The sequence below is a fragment of the Platalea leucorodia genome (assembly GCF_965183815.1).
Source record: "Platalea leucorodia genome assembly, chromosome: 8".
Taxonomy (NCBI): Eukaryota; Metazoa; Chordata; class Aves; order Pelecaniformes; family Threskiornithidae; genus Platalea; species Platalea leucorodia.
The window spans coordinates 1,614,142-1,634,126 of record NC_138830.1 but is presented as its reverse complement, the minus strand read 5'-3'; the positions used below and the strand labels follow the sequence as shown (position 1 = coordinate 1,634,126).

General features: G+C 44.5%; 1 protein-coding gene across 2 annotated transcripts in view; it reads left to right on the top strand.

Annotated features, from left to right (window-relative positions):
- The window catches only part of USP13 (ubiquitin specific peptidase 13), a gene marked incomplete at both ends in the record, with an annotated part of 53,663 nt that overhangs the window by 829 nt on the left and 32,849 nt on the right, over positions 1-19,985 (top strand). For both annotated transcript variants that reach the window (XM_082319533.1, XM_082319534.1), the window contains 2 exons: positions 10,407-10,532; positions 16,057-16,117. In XM_082319533.1, the coding sequence (XP_082175659.1) occupies positions 10,407-10,532; positions 16,057-16,117 (187 nt within the window). The remainder of the gene's footprint in view (positions 1-10,406; positions 10,533-16,056; positions 16,118-19,985) is intronic.

Sequence of the window (19,985 nt, the reverse complement as noted above, 5' to 3'; positions counted from 1 at the left end):
CCAGGGTCTCAGCTACATGGCTGGACTTCGACGAACTTGCAGTACTTCCCCGCTAGCTTGCTTAGTTTGCTGTTAAATGAATGTCTGATGTACAGTAAACTTACTGTGCTGTTAGAGCTGTCTTGCAAAACATCCGCAAGCTCCGCAGATTGCATGTGTTCAGTGGCAGATTTGGGGCCTAACCCATTTTTAACTTTGCTGGTAATACTGGGAGCCTTCATAAATAGTAACGGTCGATGGTATGTAAGAAACAGGTGTTTAGAAATTACACCTTTTAAACGGAGCTGAAATGTTATTACAAGTTGCTTCTCCACATGAAGCTGAAGTTTCCCAGAGGTGATTGAGCGCTGTGTATTGATGTTGAAGTCAATGACGGCAATCGAAAGGAAGCTCAGGGTTTACATTGCAGAATATTCAATGACGGATACGTTTCAGACAGGTTTTTGAATCCTTTATCCCCCTCTTTTTGATAATTCCTTCTAATACAGAAACTCAAAATTGGTTTTTAAGGTGACTCAGCTGTCTGGTGTTCATCACGTCTTGTTGAACAGCGGTTATTTTTACCCACGCTCTTCAGATCTCAAGTGTCACCCAGCAGCCCGGACTGTACTGGGAGGCGGTCCGATTGAAACCGCCACATCAGACTCTGCTGCGGAGGCGCTAATTGCATTATATACTATATATGCAATAAGGTTTGGGGGGGAAAATCGGTGTACCACAATCTTCCCTTCAAATTTCTGCTCAGGTGAACATGTGGTTGATGTTTTTAGTAACGCTTTCAGGCTTCTTTGACATTACGGTTTATAAAAAGTTTCTGCTAACCGGTAGGAAAGGACATTAAATGCTGCTACAAATTAGAAAACAACCAATCACCACCACCCCCAACAAGCCTCAAGTAAGCACGGCAAAAGCTGTGTTTAGCAAAACAATGTTTGAACAAGAGCTAAAACATTTGAGCAAAACTTAACAGAAACTATGTAGAAAAGTAGCAAAAGGAGTTGGGCTCACCATGTGTGATTTTTTTTTTTTTTTTTAATTATTATTATTTTTTCCCCAAAAAAAACCGTTTCATCCTTTTGACTTTATTGGGAAGCAATTTCAGATTTTGGAAAATGTTGCCCTCTGTTGTTAAAGCTTTTTGTTTAAATTGCATTATAGGCACTCACTGGGCAAAAGGCTTGCCTGAACCTATGCAGTACCAGTAAGAATAAAACGAGTCTCCGTTTCTGTTGTTGTCCATGGCTTTTCAGCCCATACCACTCCTCAGTTCAGCTGGGCAAAAGGCTTGTCTCAGATTTTATTTTTTGTTCCCATATAATCTGACAGATACTTGGATATTGTTTCTGGGATGATGATTCTAAAGGACAAGCGTGTGCTTTCTTGGGTAAAGCACTGTCATTCACAAGTTGAGAATAGCAAAGCTGTGTTTCTAGTGTCTTTCGTTCAGAAGGAAAGTGAAAGGGTACGGTCAGGTTGTTGCCTTGGCTAAAGGGAGATGTTTCTCTCTGTACGCTTTGTATTAGGTTGGTTTAGTGACTTCTTTACTTAGGTTAGCCACGTATAACCTAAGCAAGCCTCTTCCTATGGAGCCGTCTGCCTCTTTTTGAAAGAAGATACACAGGGTGGCTGGTCGCTTTTGTTAGAATATTAAAGCAAATGATCCATGTTAAAAAAACATGCTCTTGGTTTTATGATCCACGGTAATATTCCAGATTACATTTTTGATGGGGGAGGTGTTTTCTCCTGTAAGCTTACTTCTCAGTATTTCCTCACATCTTCTCATTTTGCCGTTTTAAATACGCTGCTTGTTACAGTTCTGGCTTCAGCATGTCTCCGTTTGGAGTCAACTGAATGCAAGATGATGTGTTCTGTTGCTTTTCTTCAATATCAGATCTTATTTCAGTAGTTACTTTCATTAACAGCATAAGACTGTCTCTCAAGCTCCACCCTTCTTTTTTTTTCTTCTCCAAAAAAAGTTAATTTCCTGAGTATTTGTCTGTATCTTTTAAAGTGACATACCCAGTCACACGGCAGCTTTATACTCAAGTTTCTTTAGCTATACTAATTGTATATTATTACTTTCCCTGTAAGGACGTGATCTTTAAAATACACTAAACACCATCAGATCTATGGGTATTAAAGTACAAAGTATTATTATTATTCTAGAGAAAGATTCCGCAGCCATTTTGAGAAGGATGACGAAGGGTGGGCTGGCTGACACCAGAGCTGTTCGTGTCAGGGGGTGCCAAAGAAAATGAGGTACCGGCTGTGAGCAGCTCCATCTTTTACTTCCAGTTGTGCCAAGTTTAATGTGGCGGCGAGACCTGGCTTTCGCAGGCCTGTTTGTCGCTCTGGCGGTTGCATCCTCTTGTCCGGATTTAAGTGGTGGAGTGTCGCTGCAGATTCACGTTCTGGCGGTTACAGGTGCCTTCACCGATTGTTCTCAAAATTGGTTGACTCACTGTTCCCTTTCCACGAGTTTTAAATCTGACTTCCCTGGGTGAAGATCTGAGAACAACGGCACCTTTGTGCTACGGAGAGAGTCATTAGTTGGGAGGTTTCAGAAGTGTGATCGGAGGAGAGGTACAAGTGGTTATTCAGTGTATTTTTTTTCCATGTGGATTAGCCGTAGCATGATGATCTTGTCAGAAGGGTAGCATTGTTGGAAAGACCACTGAACAGATGAGCCGTTCCTGTTCTTCAATTTGGCCTGTTTAGAACAGAACATACTAGGGTTAGTTTCCAGGAAATTGGGCAGAAACAGGAGGCAAATTTCTGTGTGCTTGAGAGCCCTAGTGACACTTTTTAGTTTCCTTGTCTCATGAGATTAGAAAATATGCCTTTTTATGACTTCATTTTTAATAACTTTTCTGGGGGTTTTTTTGGTGGCTTCCAGAAAAACTGTGTTTCCCTGATGCGGGCTCCTACTCCAGTTAGCCATCGATTCTTTATCCGGGAATTGAGAAGGGGAGGAAGGCTGCCTACAAAACCCAAGTGCGGCCCGGTGTGGGGTATCGCTCCCTCTAGTCACTGGCCCAGCTGCTATGGGCGCCTGCCGCTTCCCTACGGTTTGAGGGGTGAAATCCTGTACTTCTCATTCTTCAGACCTGATGCACAGCCCCTCCTGGGGACTGACTGGTCTTCTGTATCAGGGCCGCTGCGTGAAGGTTTCTTCTCTCCTGTTTTGTCCACTGTGACCTCTCTTCCTCTTTTGGTGGATGAGCTTGGCTTTGTGTTCAGCGGAGCTCAGGAGGCGAAAAGGTTGCGTTTATACAATCTTTTGTTCTGTTACTGTTATTATTATTATTATTATTATTAATTATTATTATTTTAGAAGTATAGTACTCAGCTGGAAATTCCACCTTTTAGTGGGATCCTTGTCTCGAAGACCTCTGATCGTTTTAGACCAGACGCATCCGAGGGAGAGCCAACTGCTAGAAAAGGGATACAACCTGGAGTATAAAAAGGCTTACGCGGAGGCTATGCACGTTGTAGATGGATGTGCCCTGATGCCTTCCCCAGGAGGGGCCTTGGTCACAGCTACCGCCCAGGTCGTGAGTCCGGCGCGGCGAAGGACCGAGCAGGCTGCTTCTGCAGGACTGTGTGTGTTTGAGCAGCTTAAAGCTGGGCTTCGCGCTGCTGGAAAACCTTGCTGCTGACAACAGCTTCCTTTGTGAATCCTGCTGACTTCATTTTTGTGGCTCGGGGACTCTGTAATGGTTATGTTAGGACAATTCCCAAAGGCTAAACTGTGCTGATGCTTGGCTGTTTATTAGGCAGTACAGCTGAGACTGGAGTCCTTGAGAGTCTGCAGTACGTAACGGATATCAGCGACCACGCTGCATAAAACTTTCTAGAAATAAGTACCTCCTATCTGGCCATTCCTTTGGTCAATATTCCTTGAAGAAAATTAGAAAGTCACTGGGGCCACTGTCTGGAAGGAGTAGGCTGGTATCTTGTTTCTGTTGATGGGATGGGAGCAGCAGTGAGGAAACAAATAAGAGGACTGAATATACCAAGACGGATTGAATACTCCAAGTTATTGAGGCAGTGAGTTGCTTGGTGGTGGGTGATCACCTGGAAAATCAGAGCAGCGTTGTCCTGCTGCATCACAGGGAGACACCAAAGCTGCCCCGTGGGCGAGTGGTTTGCTGGCCGGGAGTGCACCGGGACACTAAGGTTAACTAAGTGGTCTTCCAAAGTTGGAGAATGGTAAAATCAGTAAGGGTTGTGCCTGTAGTGGCTCACAAATGAGAAATAACTACGCAGCTTTGGAGAGCAACCAGTGTGCACGTGCATTGTGCGTTTCTGCGGGTTTGATCTAAATTTGGATCTTACTAGCCTTTTCCTCTACATCCATGACTGACTAAACTTCAGCTATCCTGTTATCCAGAGTAGTGATGGGCTGGAATATTTTGGGTAGCAGAGCAACTTTGATTGTAAGGTACCTGGAGTGCTAGAGGATAAATACAGAGATGCAGACAAACGGACAGCCCTGGAGCTCTGCTGAATTGTTGTGGAACCATTAGGTTTCCTCTCAACTCTTCTCCCCAGATTTTCTGTTCTGGAAGCACAGTGCTGTCTTTGTGACCAACAGAATTGTACAGCTAGGGCTCTGCACGAAGCAAAAATCGTCAGGCGCTCTCTGAATCTAAGCCGCTATGGAAGAGGTGCAGGTGGCACTGCTGGAGTTGATTGATGGATGGAGGTTCTGCATTCCTGGTTGCAGGTTAGAAGCACTCATCACCTAACATTAGTTTTGCCATTGTATCTGCTCACTTACCTTGAAGCCTTGATCCTAGCTGTGAACGTGACTTGTACAAGATAACTGCTTCAGAATTAGGTACGCCCTGGTCTGGAGTCCGCCTGTGACTTAGGCATGTGAGCGAGCGGTTGATCCACCTCTTGGAATGGTGGTTTGGTTTCATTTCAGTCTCTGACAGGCCCACACAGCTTTTTTTCTTCCCAGGAGTGTTGTAAGTGCTGTACAGGGTTGGCCTTGTCCATGTGCCCATCTAGAAGCTACAGCAGAGACGCCGGACATCTTTGTTAAGCAATTGTGAAATAATCTGCTCATAGGGAAATATCCAGTGCCATCCCTAGTAGTTGGCATTTAGCCCAGAACATGGAGGATTTAAAACTTTCAAAACTGTAGTATATTTGCCGTTATAACTTTATCTGGTTTTCTGCGTAACATCAGAACCCCAGAGTCCTGATACGTTTTTGATTTCAGTGACGTGTACTTTCTTCAAGCTGTTAGCTGTCACAAAGTGTGATAAAATAGTAAATAGTAACTTTGATATGCGTTTCTCTCTTTTTTTTAAGGGCGGATGGGGGAAGGATTTCTTTTGCACTTGAAGCTAACAGTCCAGTTATTAGAAGCCCTCTACTTTATTTCCTACTGCCAGATCTTTTGTCCCGTCTTTCTCTGCCCAGCCCAGCTTTGCTTTTCCCATCTCTCTTGTCTTTCACTGGTTCCAGTAGTACACGGCTCCTCTTCGCTGCTTGTGTATATTTTCACATCAGTGCTTGTATGCGTCTGTGTCGTTCCATTCCTTTTTCCGATTCTGTTGGTTCTCCCTCTCCTCCTCTTTACCAGATGCCCAATTTTACCCTCTTATTACTCCTTTTCTGCTTTCCTTTTGTCACCATTGCTTTCTTGTCACCTTTGGGTGACAGAGGACACTTGTCTAAAAGGGAAACTTATGCCAGTGTTCATACCTCATGTTCCTTGTGAATGCGACCAGATACATTGCTGGCCCTTGGCATGCATTTTTGGGGTTGATTCCCACCCCCTCTTCTCCCTGCCCCGAAGCTACTGTATTTATTGCAGTGGAAACGTGAAAGTGAACTCTTTGCTTTGCTGGAGCCATCTCTGTGTGCTGTTGTGTTCAGTTGGTTGGCTTTGGGTTTTTGGTTTTTTCCTTGTTTCAATGTAGGTAGTACTGGTGCATGACAGAGAGACAGGCTCGCTTTTTATTCCTCATTGTAAATTATTATGTATAGTTGAGATGAATATTAAGTACTGAAACTTCTGTTGTTCTTTTTAAGCCTGTCCGGAAATAAAAAATCTGTCATGTAGTTACACTTTTGTGGGATTCAATGCAATACGCGTAGGGTAGGGATGGTCCTGCAACTTTTCCAAATATATTAAAGATTGGATTGTAGTTATACAAGAAGAGTCTTGTGACCACAGCCAGATTAATTATGGGGATTCCCGATGAAGAGGCGCTGCGCAGAGCACAACTGTGGCAGTTGTGCGTGGTTGTGGTTTTTGTAGGGAAGCACTCTCGTGGAGACCGCGGCAGGACGCAGAGAGGAGCCGGTGACTCTGCCGTCACTGGCGCTTTTTATTTTATATGTGGTAGGATGAACAAACTTTTCATTCTTCGTATTTGGGTATGGAGACTTGTGAAGACTCGAGGTGCCATTTTACTCTCTTCTCCGATACCTGTATTAGCAAGTTTTACCGTTGTTGTAGCGGATCTAAAGCAAACGCCTGTTTAGTAGACCTTGTGCCCAAGCCTGTAACTGTTTGCCGTGTTGGTAGATCACCACAGCAATTGTGGTTGTGTAAATTCAGTATTGGCTGAGCCACTTCAGGAGCTGAAATTGCTAAACCCTAGATTTCCCGGAGGGGTCCATATAGCTCAGGGGGGTGGTAAAGGGGTACAGGCTGTTAGTTCAAATCCTGCTCGGGTTAGTAGTGTTTGAAAGCTGTTAGCGGCTGGTGCCACGAGCGCGTGTGCAGCGCGGGGGTGATCTCTCTGCTGGCTTGTGGGCTGGCGTCTGTCTTTGCCGGACCTCTCATCCACCAGCTGCCTTTTGCAGGCCTGAGAGGGAGCAACTTGCATTTTATCTCTCTTTCACTGTGGATTCCCTGTCCCTTTCCTTCCTCATCTTACCCCTGCAAAACATGAATTATTATCTAAATAAGTAAGAGCAGCTTTTTTTTTTTTTTTAATACTTTTCTCCCTGGTGTGGTCTGTGCGTCTCCCTCTCTATTAATAAAGCACCTGGCATACTGTGACCATCTTAGTAGCAAAGAACAGGAGGAAATACAGTGAAGAGCAATCGCTTTTCCTTCTGCTTCGAGGCCAAGAAGACTAGTCCACTCAAGGCCTGAGCAGCAAGTACAAGCTTCTGCCCCACCGATGACTTTAGATGGGAGTAATAAGGGAAGGCAATGTTTATACATTACCTTATCGTCAGCTTCACGCTACGTGCTGAGGCAAGAGTGAGGGGAGAGAAGAAAAACAGCTAAAATTCCAGGTTTTATGTCTCAGGACAAGCCGTATTTTTCTGGTGTAAAATAGTGTCTTTAGTACTTTAGATACGTTGCCTTCCTCCAGCACAAACTTTCACGCATATCTAAAATGAATGTTGGTTACAAAGATTTACATGCCACAGCCTATGTAAAATATCGTTCCTTCCAGAACGGGTGGTGTGCTCGGTGGGGCTCGATTCAGCAGCACAAAGCCTGTCTTAGATCACAGCCGAGCGTTCTCTGAGCACCAGACAGGGGCCTCATCCTTCATACAGCCTTTTGCAAAGGTGGCTTTTTCACACGTGCCCCTGCTCTGCTGTGACCTTTTAGGCTTTTGAACAGCCTGTCCACTTCTTTCCAAGCTGCAGGAGAGAATAGCCTGCCCGCAGTCTCCGGGAGAAATAACTGTTTTGTTAGTAACCACAACCAACTTACTCAGCTGCTGCATTTAGCTCGTATACTGAAAGTGTCAGATTGTTGTCATAGGCTGCTTATCAGAAACGGCTCAGCGGTCTCTTGGGTTCCCTCCAGAAAAAGAGAGAATGGTTGCCAAGAAAACAAAATTGTAAACAAAGTTCCTGAGACCCTAGAGTGACACCACTGTACAATTTTTATTTAGGCTGGGTACCTATAGGGTCTTCTTGTAGAGGACCCATCCATGACTTTCTCACAGGAGGAGATAACGCAAAAGGATTTGGAGTACAGGATATAAGAGCAGACAGCAAAGGTATAATGGGTCTTAAAGTAGATAAATCTGGGAAAGAGTAGTGGAAATTAAAATAAATGTAATACATTTTAAATACAATTGTATTTTATGAATATTTTGAATCCCAGATGTGGAGTTTTCTTTTAACCGCTTTATTACCTTTGAGCACAGTTGTGGATATCAGCCCTGTTCTCAAGGCTGTGAATATTTCAAATTCAAAGGAGCTGTGGTGTTCAGTGTTTTTTTTTGGTTTGGTTTGTTTTGTTTTTGTTTTTTTTTAAATAGAATCTCAGGGGTTATGTGGATCAGAAATGAGATGGCTAAGCAGTTTACTCTTTACTATGCAGAGAAACAATCATTGTGATATCTAGATGCTGAAAGAATGGCTTCATGGTGTATGTTAAGTGTGGATGGCAGATGGTCTAAACCCTTGCTTCAGATTGCATATTTGAATCCTGGAATGCTCAACGCAATTTTTTGTCATTTCGAGGCAGGTAAAGCAACAGCTGTATAGTTCGTTACATGTTCATCTTTCAGCTAAATCTGAAAAGCTGAAGCTTGTATGTGCTGGTTCACATTAAGAAGAGCAAAAGGATATTTTCTAAAGTCTTAGGGTAAACCATCATTTTCTGGTGTCTATGTTCTGTTCCTCAGCTCCATGGCTCTGCTGGCCGCTGTGCAAGCACCAGTATTTATCGGTGTTTGAGGCAGTTCTTCAGTTCTGGCTTTAGTTATATTGATAAAAACGAGCGTGTTCGATAAGAGTAGCGTGCAGGTGTGGATGAGGGTTGTAGGTAAGCTGCAAGTTTAGGTTCCTTCAAGTCCTAGGCAAGTACTCAGTGCCAGTCTTTGAACCAGGCTGGGGCGAATTAACTGGGTTTAGAGTGGCACATTCAAGCCTGGTTTTGGGGCAGTGGTGGGAGAGGAGAGACTTGTCAGGCCCCAGCTGGTCTGTGCCAGGTATCAAATGAGCAGCAACTGCTCAACACTATTAGCTCTTCAGCTTCCTTTTCTGGAAGAGAATAAGGGGTATTAACCTGGTGCTGGTTAGGAGAATATTGGAGATCGGTCGTCATCTCTGTCAGACTTGCCCTCTGCTACTTGTTCCAGTCCACGGGACTGGAGAGAGCCCCACTCGTGCCGTGGCTGGCGCGGCAGGATGGGCAGCCTTGTGCTCGCTCGGAGAGGGGCCTGGCTGGGCTCGGCCTGGAGGTCCTGCGGGCAGAGCCTGGACGAGAGGTAGGCCAGGCGGGAGAGGGCTGCTTGGCTCACGGTAGGTGTAGCACTATCAGCTGGTATCCCCTCAAAGCAGTTGCTGTAACAATTCTCAACACGTGATTATGCGCACGTATGTGCCTAAATGTGACTTGTTTCTGCAGATATTGATTTTTCTTTTTTTTTTTTTTACATTTCCTTCAAAGGTGCCTATGGACGAGTTTAGTTCGTGTTGTTCTTTAGGGAATTTAGCATGAGATGTTCTGCACTATCCAATAGCACAAACATGGTCACAATAGAAGGAAGGTCACAGTGCTTCTGAAAGGCTCAATCTTTGTTATGCACCACCTATTCAAAACAATACACACTAGAGAGGGCTTAAAAAATGGATCCAACACCAGTGAGCCAGATGACTGAAGGTCCTCCTGGCAGCCTGAATGATGTAGGAGAGATCTGGGAGCAGTGCTAAAATGGAGCAAGGCCCTGATAACAGCATCAACACCCAGCTTTTGGGGGAGCAAGGAGTGACGGGACTCCTGCCAGGTCATGTTACTGAAATGTCAGTACCAGGATCTATATTTTTATATTTCCTTTGTAGTGCTCTTATCTCCCAGCACTCTAATTGCGTGAATAGAGAGAATCCCTGATAGATACCGAAGGATGTTCACAAAACACTTGCCAGTTTTCTTGTTAGCCAGTTCTAAGAGCTGTAAGATCACTTGAGATCTGTTTTTCTCAGACAAGATTGTGATCAACAGTAGAAGGTGTGGCTGAATCCCTGGACCATCAGCTCTGCCGCACTTCTGATTTGGAATGTTGTTCTTGCAATCAAATGGCAAAAAAAAGTTCTTCTATTTCAAACAAATGTCTGTGCTTCATTGTTTCTATGCTTTACAAATTTCTGCACCCACAAATCTTTGTGGATTGGGCACTCAAGCAGAATTTTTCAAGACTAATATCTAGACCTCCAATCCAGACACTCACTGATCTGTAGTTGCAAAGTAACCATTTCAATGAGTTTCTATAGACTGTGATACGATGTGGAAGTTTCTTAGAGGACTGATAATGTAAACACCATAATGTGCTATGAGAGCCATGTTTTAAGTGCTTGCTTGATAACAGAACGGGTCTGCCATCCTTTGTTTTTTCTGCTTGCTGAGTCCTTTCTGTCCTGTTCGGGTCCTTCTCTGCTGTAACTATTTGTGTCGTTCCTTTTAGGATTCAGAAGGAGGTCTCTATGTGTGCATGAACACGTTTCTGGGATTTGGAAGGGAACACATTGAAAGGCATTACCGGAAAACAGGACAGTGTGTATATTTGCATCTGAAACGACATGTGATAGAGGTGAGACTTGTGGCTTCCCAACTAACAACCCCGGCAGTTCTTGGGTCTCTTGTGCTCGTTTAGGTAACGCATTTCAGACGTAGACCAAATCTTGAATGACAGAAATGAACATGTTCAGATTTGGGGCTGGATATCAAATCCAGGTGCTTGGATCCCAACCAATCCTATAGCTTCAGTTCTGAGATGAATCAAAAGCCCTAAAGAGTCAGACCTTAAAGGCAGCTTGTTGCCTGACTTTCGGTGATCTTTTTCACTCCATGCTTCTGTGTATCACATACATATTGTCTGCATATTATGTGCATACTGTAGGTAACTAAATACTTTTCTGAAACCTGCCTTTGAAGTGTAGAATTACTGGGTTTGGCTCAGATTTGGCTGGAAGCTTCTGAGAGATTTTATTTTTTAATATGAGGTTTCATCTCAGAGTGACAGGACTTCTTTTCATCATAAGATTTCTGTACAATTAAATCATAAGCCCTAATCCTGACCTGGCCTGGGATCTAAAGCTTAGCTTAAATTAATGGTGGATTCTAGAGCCACACACTGACCTCATTCAGTCTTACAACCCCCGCACATGGATGTGTACACAGAAACTTCATGTTCACTGTTCTTCCGTAATATCACTGCATATCAACAGTAATTTATAACCTGTGCTTTTTATAACATCTGTTTGTGTGTGGTTTGTCTGGCATCTTTAAAGGGCTGTTAATGGCTGCTGACCTGAGCTGTATGGAAGGCACTCGGTTTGCTTATAGCTCACTCTCCCGTAAGCTCTGTCTCTTTTGGCAAGTTAGAGGGCCTAAAATAGCTGCTTGGAGTGGGGTAGAATACTTCACATTTCTCATTCTACAGCAATGTTTCCCCTGGGTGATGAAGGCCCCGAGTTATGTAAAGTGCCCTGACCACTTATTTTATTTCCAGTAGATGACTATTTATATTTTATCAGAATTACAGCGAGGTGGATTGCATGTCTGCCAGGTTGAGATTGGTAATGAAGTTTGTTGTACTTACTTAAGAATTGTCTTTCCTTGTAAGGGTGATAGCAACGTTTTCCTTCACGCTGTTAACTGAGTTTTTGGAGAGCCTAGTCTAGTTTTAGCAACAGTTCTTCCGAGTGAATTTAACACTCTTGAAAGATGATATCTAGGACTAGAGACAGGTGGGCAGAAATCCTGTCAGCTTTCCTCGTATATAACTTTCTTCCAGCATGTGACCTGGGAATTTTCAATATTAAGGTAAACTGGGGTTAAAATGAGGCCTCAAAAATTCCTTTCCTGGATAAAGATTAGGCTGAAGAACTCCAAAAGGGAGAAACAAATATACCGACTGTTGTTTGGAGTTACGTACTCCTTCAGTTGAACGAGTTCAGTGGTTCCTATTTTTCTCCTTGTGAATCACGATGTAGCAGAGGGGCCTGGCATCTATGTTTGAAGGTGGTGATGCACTGGTGCACTGGTTCATGTGGTCGGAAACGGTGTTTGACTATCAGTACAGGGGAAGATTGTGTCATCTGCCGTGGCTCATAGATAGGACTCCTCATACGTTAGCTGTGGATTTTGTTTACCATGACTGTTTGCTTCTTATGTGCTATCCGTGTTTTCTTTTGAGCAATGTGAAACATCAGGCCTTCGCTGAAACAGTTTTATGAAGTGTCTGGCACATGCCGCATTGTGGTTTTGTTTTGTTAAGCCAAGCTTTTGATGGTGTGGGATACAGTAAAGCCAAAGGCATTGGTTATGCTATCTTAAGATTCTTTTAGAGAGGCTGCTATTCTTGCCTGTGGTTCCCTTGGCATCATCCTTGCAGAATGCACTGCATTGCTGCAGAAATCCCTGTTCTCTTCCAAAGGTGTTCGGATTAAGCATGAGTCGTGTATCTTGTTACGATTCAATTAGAAGATAAGGGTGAGATCTTCAGCCCATTGGCTTAAGTAGAGCTAGAGTATCTGCCAGTGGCAGAGCAGCACCAGAGGCATCTGCTGAATCATCAGAAATGTGCACAAGTGCAAGTCCTGGAGCACCCTCTGGTAAAACTCTTCGCTATATCAAGAAAACTGTGGGTTTTTTTTTTTTCTTTTTTCCCCGAATTTCACTATTCAGACTTTTTAAATCAGCCACTTTCCTGTAGCGTATGACTGTTGTGTACAACTGCCTGGGTAGTATTCAGCCCCGGGCAGAGCTTTGGCTTGGTGCTACCGTGGTACCTCAGCCCTGTTGTGAAAACACTGGGCAGAGAAGCTTGAAACGTCCTACAGCGATGGGTTCCTGGATATTATTTGGTGATGGCCCTGGTACAAAAAATGTGGCAATGGTGCAGTTAAAGGGAACGCAGAGTAGGCTACACTGAGGCCGGGCACAAAAGCATCAGAAACAGAATTTAATGCCACTACTGATGCATTGCCTGGGCTCTTGTTTGCTGGGCGCGTCACGTCTGTTAGAAGCCAAAATTGTTTTGTGAATGGGGAACGTTGTCAGTGACTTCTGACAGGTGGAGAAACAAGGTGAAAAACTGTCAGGTTCTGGGTTTTTCTGTAGTATTGAGCATCTGCAATTCCAGTTCTGATATATTCAGCAGTTTGGAAAATCAAGCTGGGATATTTCATGTCAGGCTGGCAGTGATAAACGCTCCATGTGAATTCTTCTTCTTTGAAATCTGTAGTCTTAATGGCTTTCCCAACATCCTGCTTGGTGACATCAGAATTCAATTGGAGCTTCCTAGTATTGGAAACAACATTTTTTTAATTCTGAAGCTATAATCCCGGGAGTATGTGTAACTCATTCATAATATATTTGTAATTGGGCTATGTTGTGTCTGGCTGCTGCTTTTTTAAAATAGATCTGGATTCTTGGCTACTTTGTTTCCATTTTCCAGTAGTATTCAGGAAAAGAATGTTCTGCTTGTTATTTTCACTTCATTGAGGATTTCTTTTTTCTTTTTTTTTTTTTTTTTTTTAAATGCTAGCGTTGCAACCCTGACTCCCTTTCCCTAGGGCTCGTATATATGTATAATAGGTTCTGTTCTTAAGTGCAGCCAAGGAGTGTTAGCTGGCATCTGCTCTTTCGAAGAGTGGAAAACTTGCCTATGATGTATAAGACCTCACTGACGATTCAAGCAGTCTGCTTTGGCCAAAGCTTTATTTACATGGTGAAGGGAACCACCCAAAATATGTGACCCTTTCACCTACCAGGGAGCAGAGGCAAACATGAACTTGCCGTAGGCTGACAGGTTCTTGGCTGGTTTCTTTCCACCTGTTGTATCCCAATATTATTATTAAAAAAAAAAAAAAAGTCACCTAACAACCTCGCCAGTTACACTAACATTATACACTACATAATGCATCACATTGGCATTACAGCCACAGAGGCTTATTTGATTTAATCTGATTTGATTTAATGGTGCCTCTTAATAAACAGCTTAAGAAGCAAGTGCATTGACTTTTATATTATTTCCTCCACTACTAACACTTTCCCTAGTAGTCTGAGGTATTCTGAACTGGGAAAGTAGTGCTTGAAACTGAATATCACTCGGAAGTTACTATTCTTTGCTGTTTAAATGAAAAAATAATAAAATAAAATCCCCCCTAAACAATTGCTTGGGTGCTGTCAGGTTTCCTCCATACTCTCTGTTGTGGTTTAACCCCAGTCGGCAGCTAAGCACCACGCAGCCGCTTGCTCACCCTCCCCTCCGCAGTGGGATGGGGGAGAGAATCGGGGGGAAAAAAAGTAAAACCTGGGGGTTGAGATAAAGACAGTTTAATAGGACAGCAGAGGAAGAGATGATGATAATAATGATAAAAGAATATACAAAACAAGCGATGCACACTGCAGTTGCTCACCACCTGCTGACCGATGCCCAGCCCGTCCCTCAGCAGTGATTGCTGCCCCCCAGCCAGCTCCCCCCAGTTCCTATACTGGGCACGACGCCATGGGGTATGGAATAGCCCTTGGGCCGGCCTGGGACAGCCCCCCCAGCTGTGCCCCCTCCCAGCTCCTTGTGCACCGGGCAGGGCATGGGGAGCTGGAAAGCCCTTGACTGGTGTAAGCACTGCTGAGCAGCAACTGAAACATCAGGGGGTTATCGACATCAGTCTCATCCTAAACCCAAAACACAGCACTGTGCCGGCTACTGGAAAGAAAATTAACTCTACCCCAGCCAAAACCAGGACGCTCTTTAATATTAAAGAAAGCATAGCGGTAACTTGGGTTGATCTTAATGGAAGCAGGCATGGATCCTGATGGAAAGGGCATTTTTTTTCTGGGTAGAAGAAAATTAGCTGAACTAGTAGATCATAGCAAAGTGGTCATACTGAAATTAGTTATGAAGGATTGAATCTTTTATGCAGATAATAGCTATTTCTTCCCAGCTTTAGTCATTAAGAAATACTGTAGGGTATCTAGTGGTGAGAGGTCTGAGTGATGCTAGATGTTCTAGCTTGTTGATAGAACAGCAGTCACCCATGGTGACCATGAGACATACTCTGCGTAACTGCTAACAGAACAAAGACGTATGAAGGATTCAGATGGTGGCTTTCTCACTCCATGAGGGTAGTAAGCAATGATGAGTTGAATCCCATTGTCAGAGGTGAATGAGAGGATTTGTAGAATCACAGAATGGTTTAGGTTGGAAAAGACCCTTAAGATCATCGAGTCCAGCCGTTAACCCAGCACTGCCCAGGCCACCACTAACCCATGTCCCCAAGCACCGCATCCACACGGCTTTTAAATCCCCCCAGGGATGGGGACTCAGCCCCTGCCCTGGGCAGCCTGGGCCAGGGCCTGGCAGCCCTTTGGGGGAAGAAGTTTTTCCCCATACCCAACGCAAACCTGCCCTGGCGCAGCTTGAGGCCGTTCCCTCTCGTCCCAGCGCTTGTTCCTGGGGAGCAGAGACCGACCCCCCCGGCTCCAGCCTCCTTTCAGGCCGTTGCAGAGAGCGATGAGGGCTCCCCTCAGCCTCCTCTTCTCCAGGCTGAGCCCCCCCAGCTCCCCCAGCCGCTCCTCCCCAGCCTTGTGCTCCAGCCCCTGCCCCAGCCTCGCTGCCCTGCTCTGGCCACGCTCCAGCCCCTCCATGGCCGCCTTGGGGTGCGGGGCCCAGCGCTGAGCACAGCATTCGAGGGGCGGCCTCACCAGTGCCCAGCGCAGGGGGACGATCCCTGCCCCGCTCCTGCTGGCCACAATGTTCCTGATACAAGCCAGGGTGCCACTGGCCCTCTTGGCCACCTGGGCACACTGCTGGCTCATGTCCAGCGGCTGTCGACCAGCACCCCCAGGCCCTTTCCCGCCGGGCAGCTCCCAGCCGCTCCTCCCCACGCCTGCAGCGGTGCCTGGGGTTGTTGTGCCCCAAGGGCAGGACCCGGCCCTGAGCCTTGTGGAACCTCATTGATGTTCTTGCTTAGCAAAGACTGGGATTTAATAGAAGGACCGTGAACAGATAGATGTGTATCAGAAACGGTGATGGTATGGGGTTATTGCTGATTTATTGCTGTTTTGCTTGATGGATTTTTAATTGTTTCTGTCTCTCTTTCCAGAAGGTACCAGGGGCATCAGGTGGAGCTTTACCAAAAAGGAGGAACGTGAAGCTATCTTTAGGTATTGTGCACAGCTGCTTTCACACAGTCCTTTTCTGACCCTGTCTGCATGCATACTTGGGTTCTGTCCCCCATCGTGTCTGGCTTTGGGGCTCCTTGTGGGTTTTCTTTTTCTGTTGGGTTATTTTTTTAAACTTTTGGTTCTAGTTTTTAAAGTTGGTCCAGACAAATAAGTAATTCTGAGCAATATCGGTGCGCGCGCACACACACACGCGCGCACACACACACACACATATATATACACACACACGCATGAAACATTTTAATCTAAAGTAGGCCCTCAACTATTCTCAAACAGCCTAGGGTTTGATTAGGTATTTTTTGACTAATTCTGTCCCTTCTATCTCTGTGATATCCACAAAGCACCCTTTTATTAAAATGTTTATCTATACTTAATGTCTAGGTAAGATATATCGTAACCCTGTTAAGATATGACAGGGCCTCAGCGTGGCACTGTTCTGCTCAGCAGCTGGTCATAGGAAGGGTTGTTATCGTTTCAAAGCTGTTACACAGGTAAATGTTCTTAAGTGATGCCGTGATCTCTCCCGTAATGAATGCAGCAGTACATATATCGTGAGCATCTCTTACCCGTTCTTATTCCGTTATCTCCACAACTATATCCCCTTGCTTCATGGAAGGCAGTCTTCTTACCACGGCCATTTCACCCAGTATCCATTGATTCAGATTACCCAGAAAACCTGAGGGCCTCATAAATATGGATGAGGGGAACACGATGCAATGCCTATATTCTCCCTCCTCCAACCACTTGTATTTCTCTTATTCATCTATTATTTATTCTCTCTGTATTAATAGTGAATAGTGAATTTTTCTTCTGGTAATGAAGAGGTTAAATGTTTTCTTTACAATTGCCAGCTCTTATGGCTAAGGGGAAACAATAGCATGGCCTCCCTTTGGAATTGCTTTGATCCGTGGAATGTGTCCCTAAGAGGCTTTTGCAGATTGTGATCGATTAAATTGTTGCTGTTAATGTCTGGAGTAAGTTTTGCAAGGAAAAGTCTTAAGATGAGTTATAAAGAAATGAAGCTTCTTTTGTAGGAGGAGACTGTTAAGTCACAGGTGCTGGTTCAAATGCCAGTTACTGTCAGTTTACATTGAAAATAACGTTTGTTGCTAGATGCTTATAAAATAATTGGTTCAGAAACAAAGCTGGCTGCAATGCAGCAATGGCTGTACACTGTTAGCAGTGTGGGTGTAAACAAGAAGTACAAAAGCACGGTCAAATTTTATTCTTGCTGATTTACTGCATACCTTTTGAGGCTCCTGTCACTGTGGTATGCCAGCACATGGTGTACGTGGCATAGTATCTCTGATGTGCCGTGTTGGAGTCCTCAGATTCCATCCTTGCACGTGAGCGTTTTGTTCCCGCTGAGCAGATCTGGTGCACCAGTTCCGAGTGTCCTGGTCCCAGCGAACTTCTGAAGGCGGTGCACTGTCACTGGGGTAGATTTAGCGCACGGAACTATCACCATTATTCCTGCACTTCTGGAATCGAATACACTTTTGAAAATGTATCTCATCTGGTCTGTTGTTGTACTGCAGCCCTCTTTGCAGCCCCTGCTGGCTGGGAGTAAAATGGTATCAGTTCTCTGCTCTGGTCCTTGAGATAGTACTTCCATGCATCCAGATGCTTTGTATCTATTTCTTTGGCTCAGCAGGTTGTATTATTTTTTGTCCATGCTTAAAGAAAAGAACAAAGAATTATTCCTGTCCTTGTTCATAGCCGAGGAAATGAAAGCACAGAGAAGTCAGCTGATTTGATAATTTTGCATGTGACAGCAGCAGAGATGGTTAGCAAACTTTGGCATCCTATCTCTTAATCCAACATCTTCTTCACTGGTTCGGAGCTGCTGGACTTCTCACCTTAGCAGGTCATTTTAGTTCTGTCTTTCTCATTGTGACCTGGGGCACCTGTGGTAGAGGTTTGCACCAAATTGGCTGTTATCAGCCCATATGTGTAACCTGCCATTTAGGGCTTAGCCTGCCAGCCAAGAGTGGACAGTGATCAGTGGGTGACTCTAACAGCACTGTGTTTCTAGGTGTCTTTGAATAATTTCCTGAAGGCCCAGAGATTTAAGCTTTGTGTACAAAGTCAATCCAGTTTGGGCACTTGTTACATTGCTTCTTATAATCCTCTTTAATGTAAAGCTATTAAAGATACTAAACCCTTTTCAATCTCCTTAGTGTTGGGAAAACATCTTCTGGATGCTCACTGATCACTTTCTAGTGCTGCTGCTATCCAGCAAGTGCGGTAGAAACACAGACTGGTTGGGTCAGTCAACTGGAAGCTTTATCCTTCCCTAAACATGGAAAGATCCACAGCTAAGTGTGTGTGCACGTGTGCGTGTGCATTATGTTTTGGGCCCGTTTTGTTTTTCTTTTGGCGAAGGCTGGAGGGTGTTGGCTGTGGGTGTCCAATGTCATCAGGAAGCATAACAACATTGTGCATTGAAATGTATGAACCGCCTTTAATCTAGATTATTGAGGTGTTGCTAGGCAGTGCAGATACGGGAACTTCCGCTCAGACTGGGCAAGCTTTCAGGGCATTTGGGGTGATATTTAAAGCGGACTGCATCGCAAGCACGGGGTAGTATCCTCACTGCATTGTTACGTAGGCTAGCAAGTCTGAAGATACTTTGCGCTTGTCAATGTGTGTGGCTATCGCACAAAGAAGCTTTAGATCCAGTCTGTAAAATGGAAAGAAATTAATTGATGGGACAAGATGATAGTTCCCCGTGACTTCACAAGGCTCTTGGATAAGAAATAGCTGCACTGGTGTCTTTGGTATGCAACCTCTTGATTCAATCAGCAACAGTATGGTAAATGTGATCCCAGTTTTGGGAAAAAAAAAAAAAAAAAAAGACATGATGGGACCAGGAAAAGTATCATCACTAATTTTCATATTACCCCATCTGGAAGAAGAGTGGATCAGAATCGATAGAAAGTTGTATAAATATGACAGAACAGGAAAGAACCATTGCGGATTTTCCAACGTGAAGTAATGGTTCTGGGTCTGCCAGAATAGGCCGGGACTATGTGTAGTGGTGGTCCCCCGCCTATTCAGTGACTCCGTGGACAAGAGCAATTCCATTGACAGGATGTACCGTGATCGGCCGTACAAGATGCTGGTCCAAAGGGGCGGTAAAATCAGAGGGGAGATCCTTGTATGGAAGGGATTGGAGGCCCAGTTCTTACAGTAGCAAGTTACCAGCAGAGTCCCCCTGGACCTGTTGCTCCCAGGAGCTGCCAGCAGAGTCCTTCATAATGTTCTAATTATGAAGAATTAATGCGATCGTAAATGGTCTGGAAAGGGATTGAAAAATGAGGAAATAGAGTTTGCTGGTTGATTTAACATTATCTAAGAGATGAGATCTACAAGTGATTTTTAATGTGTTACTGAGTAACTAAACAACAGACGAAGTAAACGTTGAAAAATGCAAAGACGACAAGGGAAGTGCTTTAACTGCGTGTGCACAGTGATGTGGTCCGAATTAGCTATTCCTGTTCAGAAAGGTAGTTCTGAGAGAGGTGGTGTGAATGGTTCTCTGATAACGTCAGCCCAGTTGTCAGCGGCAGTGAGAGAATCAAGTGGAACGTCAGGAGTAGAGCAACATTTTATATTTTGTTCTCTATTATTTTGGTTTATAAATCAGAAGTGAATGTCTCTTTCGAATAGAGAAACCACAGCTGCGTGCAGTATCTCCCCGTGTGCCTCCTTCTCCCAAACCAGACAGACAAACAGGCTCACCCCCATGCCCCCCATACACCCACCCCCCAATAAACAAGAACCCAGGTAGATATCTGGAAGCTAGGAGGTGTACAGTGAGGGAGGAATCACCGCGGTTTTGCCT